This window comes from Lactuca sativa, chromosome 7, assembly GCF_002870075.4.
Source record: "Lactuca sativa cultivar Salinas chromosome 7, Lsat_Salinas_v11, whole genome shotgun sequence".
Taxonomy (NCBI): Eukaryota; Viridiplantae; Streptophyta; class Magnoliopsida; order Asterales; family Asteraceae; genus Lactuca; species Lactuca sativa.
Genome location: NC_056629.2, coordinates 68,423,659 through 68,439,472, shown reverse-complemented (window position 1 = coordinate 68,439,472; position 15,814 = coordinate 68,423,659). Strand labels below are relative to the sequence as shown.

General features: G+C 36.4%; 1 protein-coding gene across 1 annotated transcript; it reads left to right on the top strand.

Moving 5' to 3' along the window:
• Positions 1 to 3,039: 3,039 nt before the first annotated feature.
• LOC111879799 (disease resistance protein RPV1) lies at positions 3,040 to 14,991 on the top strand. The gene is made up of 11 exons (XM_023876230.3): positions 3,040 to 3,579; positions 7,064 to 8,162; positions 8,258 to 8,326; positions 8,684 to 8,908; positions 9,018 to 9,770; positions 9,879 to 10,464; positions 10,556 to 10,653; positions 11,952 to 12,080; positions 12,901 to 13,038; positions 13,690 to 13,777; positions 13,863 to 14,991. Exons 1-11 carry the CDS (start codon positions 3,092 to 3,094, stop codon positions 14,180 to 14,182), a joined length of 3,993 nt encoding a protein of 1,330 aa, XP_023731998.1. The 5' UTR covers positions 3,040 to 3,091; the 3' UTR covers positions 14,183 to 14,991.
• Positions 14,992 to 15,814: the final 823 nt, after the last annotated feature.

Sequence of the window (15,814 nt, the reverse complement as noted above, 5' to 3'; positions counted from 1 at the left end):
TACTAAACTGAAAACTAGCTACTAGCCACTAGAAAGTTGGACACTCCAAGACCAAGTATACCAACGTTTCTCTGCATTAGACTTGGTCAAAATTCCTTTATTCAAACATTAAATAAATCAAACAAAATATTACCCTTTTACCCATACCCATAACTCCAATAAACCCATGACCCATGTCAAGATTACCCAACACTCAACCCCTTAATCTTGACATCAATCCGATTCTTCAAAGCAGTGCTAGCTCATTATCATCTTTAGTCAAACGAACTTCTTCTTTCAATTCCTTTTTAGGACACTCAACTGCATAATGTCCATAGTCTTGATAATTATAGCATTTAATATGTCTCTTGTCTCGATACATACCTTGCTCCCTTCGATCTTCATAGTTTTGGAATCGGCCATCTCGACCTCTACCATGGCCCCTTCCTTGACACCGACCTCTTCCTTGTCCATATTGATCTTGATTGAAGTTACCACGCTTGGTTCTCTCTTCCCATTCCTCTTTTGATAATAAAAGTTTCTTTTGATTCTGATAATTATCATCTTCATCAATAACCTTGATTCTCTCTTCATATGCCTTCAACCTTCCCACAACTTCCTCAAGTGACATGTCCTCTATCTCGGAGTATTGCTCAATAGATGCAATAATCTGCAAAAACTTCTTAGGAACCGAATTTAGTAGTTTTCTTACCACTATCTCATTCTCCAAGTTAGACCCAAGACTCTTGAATTTGGATGCAATCTCACTAAGTTTCCCCGAAAACTCATCAATCGTGTCACCCTCTTTCATCTTCAACATCTCTAGCTCGGTTCGAAGTGTTTGAAGTCTTGCTTTTTGAACTCTTTCGGCTCCCAAATACCGCACACGAAGCGCTTACCACACATCTTTTGCATCCTTATGCTTAGCCACTTGAAGCAATATATCTTCAGGTAGAGTTTGAAACACAAATGCTCTTGCCATCAAATTTTTCTTTGCCTCAATCGCTTTTCCAGTTTCCGGATTAACCGCTTCCCACAAGCCGTATGCTTGTAAGATCGACTCCACCATAATTGACCAACTTGTATAATTTGTAGTTGTTAACTTGGGGCATTGCAGTGGGATACTTTGGCTGGTCACGGGTACAACCTAACTTGATCCTCCTGGGTTTGTTGCTGGCATCTTCCCTAACTTGACCTTTCTTCTTGTACAGAACCAACCAATTCAGATCACACACACAGATCACACAGATCTGATTTATTTTCGATCCTTTTTCTTTCTTCAAACCACCCACACACACTAGCAGGTGCACCAAAAATATTGTTTTATGATCTTCTTTCTCACTTGGAGTAACTTCTTCACATAGATTGGCTTCACCACACAGGTTCCTGTCTTCTTTGTTCACCCAAAACTTGAATTGAGCACACAACACTTTCTCAGCACACAACACTTTCTTAGCACACAACTTTCTCTTCACAAAGATCAATCTTCAACACTCACTCACACAGATTTCATGGATTGTGAACTCGGATTTGCTTCAACTCACACAGATCGCTGTTCAAAACTCTCGTCACACAGATTCTTGGATTTTGAACTCAACTCACACAGAGCTTCGGCTCACACAGAACCACAACTACGACAGGTTCACATAGAACCTCTTCACATATCCTACGTGTTGAGCCTAGGGCTCTGAAACCAAATGTTGATTGAGCATAACCATTTTTGCGCAAAACAATTCTTATTGATGGGTTTGAAGTATGAGATTCGAGATGAAGGAAGCGAGATAAATAAATAACGACACGAGAATGCAACGGCAGCTTCCAGGAAAGAGGATTAGTAAGCGTAGTCAGCATTCGAATGCAGGTGTCGGTTTCGATACTTGATTCTAGGGATGAGCATAGACGGGTACCCGCCTCATTTTGCGAGAACCGGAACCGGAACCGGCGGTTCCTAGAAAGTTAGAACCGGAACCGGAACTGCTCTAGGCAGTTCTTAAATGTTTGGAACCAGTCCCGGAACCGGCGGTTCCGGTTCCGAGAGCGGGTAACCCGATCGCATTAATTTTGTTATTTTTTTCGACAAAACCGCAATTTAGTTTGATCCAAATCAAATCAATTCGGACCAAAGACGGACAAAATCGGACCAATATATTCTAAACCGGTCTAACTAACACACATTTATATGAAATTATATATATATATATATATATATATATATATATATATATATATACCGGTTCCGGCGGGTACCCAGCGGGTAGCGGTTCCGAAAAAACGAGAACCGGAACCGGAACCGGAACCGCTTAAGTCGGTTCTAGTTCCAAAACCGGCAGTTCCGAGGCGGTTCCAGTTCCAAAATCGGGTACCCGGTTCCGATGCTCATCCCTACTTTATTCTAGTTCTCTGTTTTCACTGATTCAGCCGCCCATTTGCTCCATGGACGGTGCCTGATTCTACTATACACATTATCTTCTGTCCTTATTACTGCTCCTGCTATCTTCATGCTCACCACCTGTTTGTGAAAAGATTTTTTTTTCCTGCTCCTGTTATCTTCCTCCCTCGCGGTAGCAAACTTGCAATTGATTTAGGGCAAACTTCCAATCGATTTAGGGATGTTGAAAAGTTTTTTAGAATGGAGAGATGCGGATGGAAGTGAAGTGGAAGTGATAGGGGTGTTTAAGTAGCAGAGCGTAGATGCCTTGACACTACCATTAATATCCTTAACTCAGATGATCAAATAAAAAGTTTTGATTTGGGTTTTTGATTTACAGGGGTTTTAATTTTTATAGTCATCAAGGTTCACTGATGAAGGAGAAGGAGATACTAGGGCATAATGGTAAATTACTGAAATTGTACAATATTGTAAATAACTCAAGTTATAAAGTATTTGTCCGATGTCATCGAAAGTATGTCAGTACATTGATTGGAAAAGTAATTGCAATAGTGATAAAAGGAAATGAAAAGTTTTGGCGTTTCATTGGTGAAAATGGCCAGTGGGGTATGATTTTGCGTAATTGATAATTTTCCATTGACTATAACCACACCCACTTTCTTGTTTTTGTCATTATATAGGGAGACCAAGACTTCATCTCCCAACCTTGCAGATCCAATTTCAATGGCTTCCAGTTCTTCCTCTAGTATTATGGCTTCTCCTTCTGCTAATACTTGCAGCTTTGATGTTTTTCTAAGCTTCAGAGGTGAAGATGTTCGTCACTCTTTTGCAGATCATCTTTACGAAGCGTTAAAGCGGGCAGGATTCCTTACTTTTAGGGATGAAGAAGAAATCAAGAAAGGCGAACCACTGAAGCCGGAGATTGTAAGTGCAATTAAAGGATCTAAGGCTTCAATAGTTGTATTGTCAAAGAACTATGCAACTTCCACTTGGTGCCTTGACGAGCTTCTGTTGATCCTAGAAGAAAGGAGGCACTCCAGTCATTTCGTTCTACCTATTTTTTATCACGTTGATCCTTCTGATGTGAGGAAACAAAATAAAACCTTTGACATCAAAGTCATAACTTCTTCACAGTGGACAGATAAGAATGTCAAGCTGTGGAAGGCAGCTCTTACTGAAGTTGCTAGTTTGAGCGGCGAGGTTTCGGAAGCGTATGCCTCTTTGTCCCTTCTTGTGATTTAATCATTACTAAAGTATACAAAATGACTAATATTAAAATTGAATAAAATTGACTTTTTCGGGCGTCCACATGTCAAAAATCTTCTTCAACATGAAGATGTTAGCCCAAGATAAAGAATACATAGTAGTATGCAACAAAAGGTAATATGGTTGCAATCAGCAACTCAAAACAGGAAATATGCTATGTTAGGATGGGATATAGTACACATCTGGAATGACAAATTTATCACCGGTTTTGCAATCGAACAATATTGTACCTTTCTCTTTGATAGGAACCTTAGAGCCATCTCCAAATCGTACCTGCCCAGTCACCTTTTCATCTAGTTCTGCAAATAGAGCCTTCGAGCCAATCATATGGTTGCTAGCCCCATTGCCTAGATACCACATGTTGTCATCCTCTCTTCCTTTTAGCAGATTCGGATACACCTTTTCTTCATTCAATAGAACCATGCTTGTATTCTCTTCTCCACATACAATCAAAGTCAACAACAGTGCAGGTCCATCTTCATTTGCAACCAAATTCACCTCCTGATCTTGTTGCTTCTGTGCTTTGTATTTGGAAGCAAAATGGCCAAGTTCTTGGCACTCGAAGCATCTTATGTGACTTTTGTCATGTGGCTTCCGATTGGAACTAGTTGCTTCTTGTCGTGAACTGCCACCTCTTCCACGAGTCGACCCTCGACCACGTGAACTGCATCTTCCACCTATGTCGCTACTTGCACCTCTTCCTCGACCCCGGTCTTGCTTGGACTTCCATGACTTGAGGAACCTTCCGTTTTGGCAAGCAACAAAGCATTATCAACACTTGAGTTTGCCTTTCGCAGTCGAAGTCGATCTTCATAAGCCTTTAAGTTCCCAATTGCCTCCTTGAATGGCATGGATTCCATGTCGGAACTTGGCTCAATCTATGCCCCAAGATTTATAAATGTTTCCGGGACAGTATCAAACAACTTTCTCACCAATTCCTCATCTTCCAATATTGCCCCTGCACTCCCAAATTTTGAGATCATGGCCGATATCCTCCCTAATCATCTATGGTCTCCATGTCTTTCATTTGAAGTCCTTCAAATTCACTTTTCAACACCCGTAATCTTGCTTTTTGGACTCGTTCTGCATCCACATACCGAGACTTTAGAGAGTCCCAAGCTTCTTTAGCTGTCTTCTTTTTGGCAACTTGTGCAAGCATTTCTTCTGGAATCGATTGAAAGATGAAGGCTCGAGCTTGCTTGCTCCTTTTCTCATCCACAACCACACCGATTGGTGGCTCGATGGCTTCCCATAACCCATGGGCATCCATATTGTCTTCCATCTTAATCAATCATGTGTTGTAATTCGACGAGGTTAGCATCAGACATTGAAGGGGATATGGGCTGTCTTTGGGTGGATTTGATGAGGACAAGGACAACTATCATGGTGTCGTATCTGATGATCTTGGGCATACACAAATGATGAGAACCTCAAAGCTCTGATACCAATTGTTGGCAATCAAGCAACTCAAAACAGGAAATATGACGGAGTAGATATAGCCTAATGCTTAATTTATTCAATGATTGAGAGCTGGAAAAGGTGACATCAAAATAGCTAAGAACAATGAAACTTAAATAGGCTAAAAGTAAAACAGAAAACAGAAAAATCAGCAACGTTTCTTTTACTGGGCAAGTGTCCCACGTGCCCTTCTTATTCTCCTGATTACTGGGTCAACTTTGACTAACATAATAAAGGACGCAATAATAAAGCTGGACACAGTGGTAGCAAGGACAAGCCTGAAAATATTGTACATATATAATAGTAAGACCATATAGTAGACGAAAACATTCAGAAAAAGCTACCACTACAAGCTAACAATAAGAAAGGAACAGAGTAAAAAGGTTGAACTTAGTGGTAACTGCACAAGAAATGAATCTAGTCCCTAACCTACTTCTCCATTAGTCTCATTCTACGCCTCTATCCTCAGATAGGAGAGTGTGGAGACGTAGAATTAGAGTAATGTAGAAGAGAAGTAGGTTAGAGACTAGATTCATTTGTTGTGCACTTACCATTAAGTTCCGCCATTTTACTCTGTTCTTTCTTATTGTTAGCTAGTACTGCTAGTTTTTGCTGCATGCTTTTCATTTAGTATATGCTCTCACTATTCCTGTATCTGTACAATATTTACAAGGTTTGTCATTGTTAACTATTCGTGTATCTGTGAAAAGTTTAAGAAGGTTTATGAATATTAAAGATATTTTTATCAAACAAAACAGTGTATGTATTGTTTGTGTGATGGCATGCCATGAACCTCATAAGGTCCATACCGTTGTGGATGCTCTCAGCAACTTTTTTCAATAGTTTTTCATTCCAGATAAAATTTCCCCCAACAATCTTATGTTAATTTATAGTTTTTGTAATCAAGAAAAGACAACTATATTGTCCTCTCAAACAGAAATGCAGGCCTACAGTTTATGGTTTTAGCCTTTCTGTATTAACTATAAAGGGCTTTGAAATGTATATTCTGGTTAATCTGTCAATATTTGTTTATTTTGATTAATTTTGTATCTAAAGATGCATGTATAGTTAAATTTAAGGAAATCCTATGCATCATTCTGAACACTTTATCATGTTTTTCATTTTTATTTAACAACAAAGGGTTTATTAAAGGAACAATCCTCTAGCAAGGAGATAACAGGATTGTTAAAATAAACAACCCCACTTCCTCTTGTCTAGCACATGCAACTATCTTAGTGCTTTGTACCTTTTAAGGATTTGTTTTATCTAGGCCATGTGTCGGCCAATTTGGTTTAGCCAGGTAGTGGAGTGAGTTGTCCCCTCTTATATATAGTTATATGTATGTATGTAGTGTTTGTGTGTAAGCGTGTGGACAAAGATGTAGAAGTGAAAGTAACCTTTTCCCCACCCTACCTTTGAATATAGTTGTAGCTTTTATTTTTCTCTCCTCCTGCATGTATACGTGAATCCCATATCCAAACACAAAACTATCTATTGTCCAAATCTCTTTCCTGTGAAAGCTTGTTGTGTGTGTGTGTGTGTTACCTGTTGTGTACAGGTAACTTATCTTCCATATAAATATTCAACATTAATGTGTTGAATATTTATATGGAAGATAACTTAACTGAACACAACAGGTAACACACACACAGCTTGTACACAACAAGCTTTCAAAGGAAAGCGATTTCGACAATAGATAGTTTATGTGTGTGTGTTATTTATGTGTTTCCCTCTGCATGCATTAGAGAACCTCCATAGAAGGTGCAGCCATCCTATAGAACCTAAAGCAAACACACACCAATCATTTTTTACATTGAATTTTGATCTTTCCCTGAAAACTTTAATGGTAATCAAATTTAAATATATATTAGCTAGTATGAACGTTACATTTTGGAAAGTTTCATTCAGTTGTATCAAAGAATCTTTAAATGTCATCCTAGGAATTTGCTCAAATTTTGTGTGTTGTTCCAGGCATGAAACAGAGTTTCTGAAGAAAATTGTTGATATCATTTACAATAAACTGGATCACAGAAAACTTCATCTTCCAGACAATCTAACAGGGATGGCCCCCAGATATGAGGATATTAGTTCCTTTATAAATGAACCAAATGTTAATATTTTAGCAATTTGCGGCATGGGTGGAAGTGGCAAGACAACGCTAGCCAAGTATATTTACAATTCTAATTGGAATTCTTTTGAGAACATGAGTTATCTTGAAGAGATTGGTAGCAGATGTAAAGTATATGATGAGTTGCTTCAGCAACAGGAACGACTTCTTCATGATATTTTAGGGGGCAAGAATAGACAAATACCCAGTGTTTCGGAAGCTACATCTAACATTAAGGAGGCCTTAAACACAAAGAGAGCATTTATTGTTCTCGATGACATTGCTAATCGTGATCAATTAGTCGCTTTACTTGGAAATGGGAAGATTAATGCAAAAAGTAAGATCATAATAACAACCACGGTCCTAAATATAGAAGAATGGTTCAATTCTGGATCTAGGTGTCGAAAATACGAAATGAGATTATTAAATTATGATGAATCACTTGAGCTTTTTTGTCGTCATGCCTTTAGATCCAAATTTCCCATAGAAGGTTTCAAGGAGCTCACATTAAAGGCGGTACGTTATTGTGAAGGAAATCCACTTGCTCTTGAAGTGTTGGGTTCGTCTCTATCTGTGGATAATAATATCCAAGTTTGGGGAAGTACATTGAGCTCGTTTGAGAATAACCTTCATGATAAAATTCAATGTGTACTCATTGATAGCTACAACTCTTTGCCACATGACTGTAACAGAAAGTTGTTTTTGCATATTGCTTGTTTCTTTGTTGGCAAAGACAAGGATTATGTAGAAAATATATTGGAAGGCGATTTCTCTGCAACCTCTGGGATCAAAATCCTATGCGACAGATGTCTTCTTTCTGTTTCACTAAAGAATGAACTGATGATGCACCGATTGCTTCAGGAGGTGGGGAAAGACATAGTTGTTAAAGAATCAGAAGTACTTACAGAACGTAGTAGAGTCTGGCGTAGTCGTGACTCTTATAAGATATTGAGAAGAGGAAAGGTAGTATGCTTTTATATGTATGTTTAAGACTATTTTGTTTTCACACCTTACTACTTCATTGAAATTCTGAAGTTTATCCTTGTTTTTCCTTTTAGGGTTCAGAAAGAGTGGAAGGTCTGGCACTTGACATGGAAAGGTTAAAGGAAGAGGAGTTTGCAGTCAGGGTAATATAGAAAAACTTAAAACTGAAGTTTGTTTTGTGTATTTATTTTCAGTTTTTGGTTTAGAAAAACTTGAAATTGAAGGTAATATGACGGCTGTATTTCTACAAGTCCAAGAAAAATCTCTCTCCAGTTCGTCCGTGGTGATGAATACGACCACGTTAAATCCTTGTGTTCACTATTTTCTTTGCAACTTTATTATCATTTGTTTGTTATCGATTACCGATTCTTAATCATGACAAATTATAACCCCAGTCATTGCAAAACTATCTAGGACATGGAAATTCTTATTGGTACTCAACACATAGAATCTTCGGTGAATTTATTTCTGGAATTGATATAAGCTTACTCAATTTGCAGCCATCAAAACTCAAGACAGATGCACTTAACAATATGGATAACCTAAAATTGCTCCAGTTAAATTCAGTGCAACTCACGGGGTCCTACGAGAATTTTTCAGAAGATTTAAGATGGCTCTGCTGGTTTGGCTTCCATTTAGAAAACATACCTTGTGAATTATTCATGGGAAACTTGGTAGCTATAGATATGAGCAGTAGCAAATTGAAAGTATTTGAACCACCCACGGTAGAGAATTCAGAATCCTTTTTTTGTGGATTATCTGATTAGCTTCTCAATTTATTATGGTTTTATGAAGACATCGAGTGCTACATTAATTTTGTTAATTTTGCAACAGGAACTTACATCCCTGAAGATTCTAAATCTTAAAGACTCGGACAACCTAATCAGAATCCACAACATGTTCAAGATCCCCCATCTTGAGATATTGATTCTTTGGAATTGTCACAGTCTAGTTCGTGTTTGTGAAACCATTAAAAACTTGAATACTCTTGCATTACTAAACATGACAGGATGTCAAAAGCTGTTCAAGAAGGAGGAAACAAAATTGTTAGCAGGGAAAAAAGACTCTATTTCCGATGGAGGAGTTGCAAAACAGACTACCTTATCCTTCTTACCACAGTCATTACACCAGTTATTCCTCAAAGGTTGCAATCTTGAGCAAACTGATTCTTTTCCTCTGAGTTTCAGTGCTCAACCATCTCTGCAGTACTTAAATCTAGGCCATGGTCTATTTGAGTTTCTTCCTGATTACAATCATCTTGAAAATCTTCGGGTCCTTGACTTGAGTTTTTGCTCGAGACTTAAGTCCATCAAGTGTCTCCCGAGTACACTTGCGGAATTGTATGTATATTACTGCAGATCGCTGGAGATAATAAATTTCGTATCACATCAATTCACATTGCAAGAGTTTGGGTACAAAGGCTGTATAAGTTTGTCTGAAGTTGAAGGCTTATTCAAACTGGTGCCTGTATCCAAACTTGAAGAAAATGATTTGGGGCACATGAAGTGGATAAAAGAATATCAAAATCAAGAGGTGTGCCTGGTTGGTGATGATGAGCTAACAAAAGACAGAAGTGCGTGTGTCCAGGTTCGTTGTTTCTCTTTATAAGCACATGCATAAACAGACACAAGCACATTGATATACCACCCACAAACTGAATATATGTGACTGAATTCTAGTGTTTGTGTGGTGCAGATGTTGTATGAATTCAATATAATGAGCACGTCTCTGCTAGACATAAAGGATCCTAACATGAAGCCTAATTATGTATCGGAATTATCATCTTTGAACTTTTATGTGCCTTCATCTCCCAAGAATAGGACACTTAAAGGACTTGATGTAACGTTCAAATATACAATAACTGGGGATGATTGGGCATGGTTCTGTAAAATCAGTACGACCAATGGTGTTGATTTGATGTACAACCCAAAAGTCTTTGGCAAACCTGATTCTGGTAAAGTTGGTATATGGTTAAGCTATTGGCCAATTGGAAGCACATTGCACATTGGAGATGTAGTTAATATCTCTATCATTGTGATGAGTGGAATGGAGGTACAGGGATGTGGTGTGAGCCTTGTTTATGCTGAAGAAAATGTAGCCAAGGAAACCTTTGAAAATAACATGGACTGGGAAGAAATTCTTCAAGGAGATTTGTCTGGCTTTCAACTAAGCACTGGAGCGTACTATCTTTGTCGCAATGATTTCTTCGGGTTGATGGAGGTTGGTAGACTAACTGATGATTGGTTTAGAATTTTAGTTGGTGATACCATCGACCATGCAGGTATGTCCATCGAGTCAAGCTAATTCTGGGCATTTGTAGTTAGATTTATGCTGCATGTTGAGAAAGTTCATATCATGAGACATTGTTACAGAGGTACGAGGCTGGAGAAAGACAGGTCGACGTAAGCAGTTGAATCCATCATTTACAGAGTTAAAAACTGTTAGATGCATCATCCATGGACCCCAATCGGTAAATTTTCTTGTAATGTGTGTTTGCATAAACTCTTTACATGAGTAATATGACGTGTCCACATAATCATCTTGTACCCTGCCTATGCAGTTTGTATAAGATGATTTATAGGCAGGTTGTATAAGACGATTAGGACCTTTGTGATTTAGCTTTTCCATAACAATCCTACTACTACTCTCCACTGTTAAAAACTTGAGGGGTTCTGTGATCCAAATACAATATATATGCTTCTCATATTGCATTATTCACAAGATACTTTTAAGTTTGCTAGTCATATTTCTTTTTTATTTACTTTTTCAGATATTACAAGAGTTCATATAAGTGAAGATTAATCAAACCATTGTTATCTAGTTTAACCTTTTGTTACTTGATGTGTGTGTGTGTGTGTGTGTGTGTATATATATATATATATATATATATATATATATATATATATATATATATATGTAGGGCTAGGTTCATGTGTTTTTTATATTTATTGTGTGTTAGAATGCACCAATAGGAATTTAAAAAAATTAAATAATTATTTAATTAAATAAAGATAGATATTAAATGATTTCTATAATTGTATGTGTATTATATGATATCCATAATTATATTTCTCTTTTTTATGAAAACTAATTAAATTCGTCATTAAAGCCAGTAATAACATTCTTTCAAATTGAATTTGTATCTAGATTTTCATGTATGAGTTCGTATTTTGTTTATGGACCCACTTATTTAAAATACAACAAAGTTGCATTGAATATGAAGAGAGAGAGTGTATTCTATAGAATACACTCTCATTCTGTTAGAAGATACTCTCATTCTTCTAGAATAGACTCTCATTCTACTAGAATACACTCTCGTTCTCCATGTTCTATGTAACATTGTTGTATTTTGAGTGAGTGGATAATGAAACAAAATACAAACCCATATATGAAAAACTAAATGCGAATTCATTCTGAAAAATATTATTGCTGATATTAATGACGAATTTAATTAGTTTCCATAAAAAAAAAATTATAATTATGGATATTATTTAATATACATATAATTATAGAAATCATTTAATATCTATCTTTATTTAATTAAATAATAATTTAATTTTTACTAAATTCTTATTGGTGCATTGTAGCACACAGTAGATGTGAGAAACATTTGAACCTAGCTCTCTCTCTCTCTCTCTCTCTCTCTCTATATATATATATATATATATATATATATATATATATATATATATATATATATATATAAACTAATTAGTGTAATAGTTGGGCCTTGCTAATCTGGCTTTGGTGTTCATGAAAAATAAATAGGAGGAAGTTTACAAGATCGCAAATATGTCGAAATCAATGTTTGTAGATAAAAATTTGGGGTTCTCTTCCACCATGTTTGGAGAGATGAAATCTGCCACGTCTTCAAAATCTAGTGATACAACAGCAAAGGTAATTGAACATTATGTATTATCGTACAAAAGAATAGAGTTAACTTTTCCTTGTGTTGGAGATCCACTCACCCATCAACTCACAAATTTAGATCAAGTTTATTACAATAGAGTTGAATAGCTCACAGCTCTTGGAAATAAACTTAAAGCAATGATGATACAGCATAATGATTGGCATGTAAAAGTGAGGAGCTTATTCTTTCCTCATATATGGATTTTTCCTCACGTCAAAAACATGACATAAGAAAACTTCAACTCATTTATTCTCATTCTGAAATGATTTCCCAAATAACCATGTAACTTCACGTTGACATATGGCTTTCCTTTTAAACTTCTAAATTATCTACACAAGACATTAATGGAGTTTGACTATACATTTTCCTTTTCCTAGTTATTCCATCCAATTCCTTAAATGTTGTTGCCAACAGCTTTATGAGCTATTTTCATTTAAACAAAGCTAATGTCCTTTTAAAATGATCTATCCTCATACATAACCAAGGACAGATAAAGCAATCAATAATACTTTTTACAAAAAAGTCTGCATCGAAAACCGATCAACTTTCGCTTTTCAATAGATTTGCTTCTCAAACTACAAGTACTCTTTGGACAAAACGATTTACCGGATCGATGTCTGTTCCTCATGTGTTACTTCTCCCTTCATTTTTCTTACATGGAAAGCCAGATGCATTTGGTTTTTAAAGAAAATTAAAGAACTCAGCAACTTCCACTTCACAACATGTTTCCCCCTTTTAACTTGAATGTTCTGAATGCAGTATCTTGAAAACATAATTTTGCCATTGTTGCTCTTGTGATTTCTGCAGGAATTAAATAAGATTCAGAATGTAGAGAGTATGGACATGTCTAAAGCATCTGTTCTTAATGAGATTCAGCAGTCTACTTCAAGCTCATATGGGGAGGAACCGGATTCATGGTTTACACATCATGCTGGTGACAAGGGGGTAATTTGACATTAAGCTTATATGATAACAGCAAGGAACCTAAACATTCCCTGTACAGGAAATTAATTTGCTATAGTGGATAAAGTTATAGCATGTAAATATGCTTAACTAGGGAAGGCATGGTCCTCCTTTCACCTTGAAATACAAAATGGTTCACAAAAGACATCTGATGAAGCTTAGTAAACATCTCCTTTTTTTTTTTGTATTCTATCCAACAGCTGGTAACGATGTTTCCATCACTTTGAGCTATTTCCATGAAAATAAAGCTTAACATATGGTTTTTAGAAAAACAATTTTTGTCTAGTGGATCTTTAACTATTGGTAGATGCAACATTGTTGATATCCAAATACCCCATACCTGAGAGTTTCTCCCTGGTTAGGCAGACTGTCAAACGTCCCTTTTTCATAAAAAACGTGAACATATTCTGTTGTAATACTACAATAACCAAGGAACAAAAATGCACCTCCAATCCCAAAATCGATTCCACCAACAAAGCTAAAACTGGGGTTAGAAGTGAAATGTCCTATAATCTCTAAGGCTATAGTGACCTGGTACTTATGTGCAATAAGTATCTTTTCACATAGTGGTAAGGGTACAGAGACTAACATTGAGATTGATGTTAATTTTTATTACTTTATTTTCATTTGCAGAAAAGGTCTCTGAAAGTGGTTCTGAAAGTGGATTTTTCGAATGATAAGGAAAGAAGGAAGGTGCTCAAGAAAGTTATCAGATCTTCAGGTTGATATCCTGTTTGTTATGTTTTCATTCTATTTGCATTTGAGTACCAGAAGTTTGACTAAACTTTGTTTTGAAATATTTGTAGGGGTCGAGTCCGTATCTGCAGACATAGACAAGAAATTAACGGTGACCGGGGAAATTGATCCAGTTGAGATTGTCACAATCCTTAGAAAATCTTGGCGCACAGAATTAGTGGCTGTTGGACCAGCCAAAGAAGAGAAGAGGGATGGAAAGAAAGAAGAGAAGAGGGATGGAAAGAAAGAAGAGAAGAGGGATGGAAAGAAAGAAGATAAGGATGATGATCAGAAGAAGAAAGAAGAAGCTCTTTTGGAAGCTTACAAGAGCTACAATCCTTACATGCCACAGGTGGCAATGGTTGCAGATGGCCGGAAGATGCAGCGGTGATGTATAGAAGTGGGATGAAGAGAGTGGCTGGAACGATATAAAAAAGGAGGGTATTCTTGTTATAGCCTTTTTCTATGAAATCCATCACGGAAAGGGTTTTAGAATCTCAGGTCCTACGGAAGGATTTCTAAAAGGGAAAATGACTTATGAGCCCAACCAAGTTTCCAAACCGTTTAAGAAACCTCAATCATGTTTTCTTTGTTCAAAAAAATCCAACGAATTTAATATTTTTTCGAAAAAACCTAACTAAGTTACACTTTCCTAAAAGTCAAATAAGAGAAACAGATGACATGGCTTATCGGGAAAATGACTTGTTAGACCAACGAAGTTTCCAAAACGTTTAAAAAATTCCAATCATGTTTTGACTGTTTAAAAAAAACCCAACGAACTTAAACAAAACAAAATTGAGATTTTTTGAACGGTTTGGAACTTTGTTGGACTTTTTAGATAAAATGTTAAGTTCATTGGGTTTTTTGAACAGACAAAACATATTTGAGGTTTTTTGAATGGTTTGAAAACTTCGTTGGGCTTTTAAGTCATTTTCCTTTTCTAAAATCCCATCGTCATAGCCAAGGGATTTGGATAAAATCTCAGGATTGCAGATATTTTTTACAGTACAAGGTATTAAAATGGATGTTATTTCAAAATGCCTCCAAATCCGAGGGAATACTTCAATCCAAATGCCCCGTACATAAACATACTTGGCTTCTTATTTTGCATGTAAAATTGTATCGTAAAACAACTATTTTGATATGTACGCCGGTTTTCATAGATAATTGCATTGCCTCTATAAGGATTCAAACCTCAAACCTTAGCATATATCCGCGTTATATTACATAAAAATGTTGCTACACACATAAGGCACTTTCTTAACTTGAATCTTACAAACATTTTGATCCATAAAACCCTAATTTGGCAAATGCACCCAACAATGTAGTTTTAAGACCAACTTTTCGTTCTCCTTCATAAACATCACCATGCTAAATATAGTTATATAAAACTATTTAGCATTATATTAACAAATCTTACAAAAGGTTACTTCCAAACTAGGAAACACAAAACGAAAGAGATTTGAGACATTACCTTGAGATAATCACCCACAATTGCTTTCAAAAGCTCCGAGAATTATCTCCCTTCAAAACCTTTTTAATTTTGTCCAAAGATTTGCCTTTATGTATACTTGAGAGAACCGATACAAATGAGAACTCCTATAGTAAGCTCTTTTCAAGGCCTTTGTTGAGATTTGCAACATTTTATATATAAGACAACATATAAGGCATCCAGCCAAGTCAATATTGCAAGTTGGCCATGTTTGACACGTATTTTCCCATAACTTATTTCATTAAACGAGATTGAATAAATATACAATACAATGGGATAGTAGCTGGTTTAACAACCGAACTAAAAGCTTCATCATAGTCAATCCCCGGTCTTTGACTTTTTCCATTTGCAATAAGTCTAGCTTTGTACCATTGTAAAGAGCCATCTAGTTTATATTTTTTTTTAAATAACCACATAGACCGAACAATGCTAACACCTTGTGGTCCAGGAACAAGTACCCACGTTCTGTTAGCAATAAGAGCATTAAATTCGATTTTCATGGCATTGGTTCAATTTGGGTCACAAGGGCGT

Bases quoted from the DNA above. Each gene is read 5' to 3' on its own strand.
- LOC111879799 (XM_023876230.3), top strand. From the start codon at position 3,092: ATGGCTTCCAGTTCTTCCTCTAGTATTATGGCTTCTCCTTCTGCTAAT. The intron at 8,163-8,257 runs GTAGTATGCTTT...TTTTCCTTTTAG, and splicing joins AGATATTGAGAAGAGGAAAG to GGTTCAGAAAGAGTGGAAGG. The intron at 9,771-9,878 runs GTTCGTTGTTTC...TGTGTGGTGCAG, and splicing joins ACAGAAGTGCGTGTGTCCAG to ATGTTGTATGAATTCAATAT.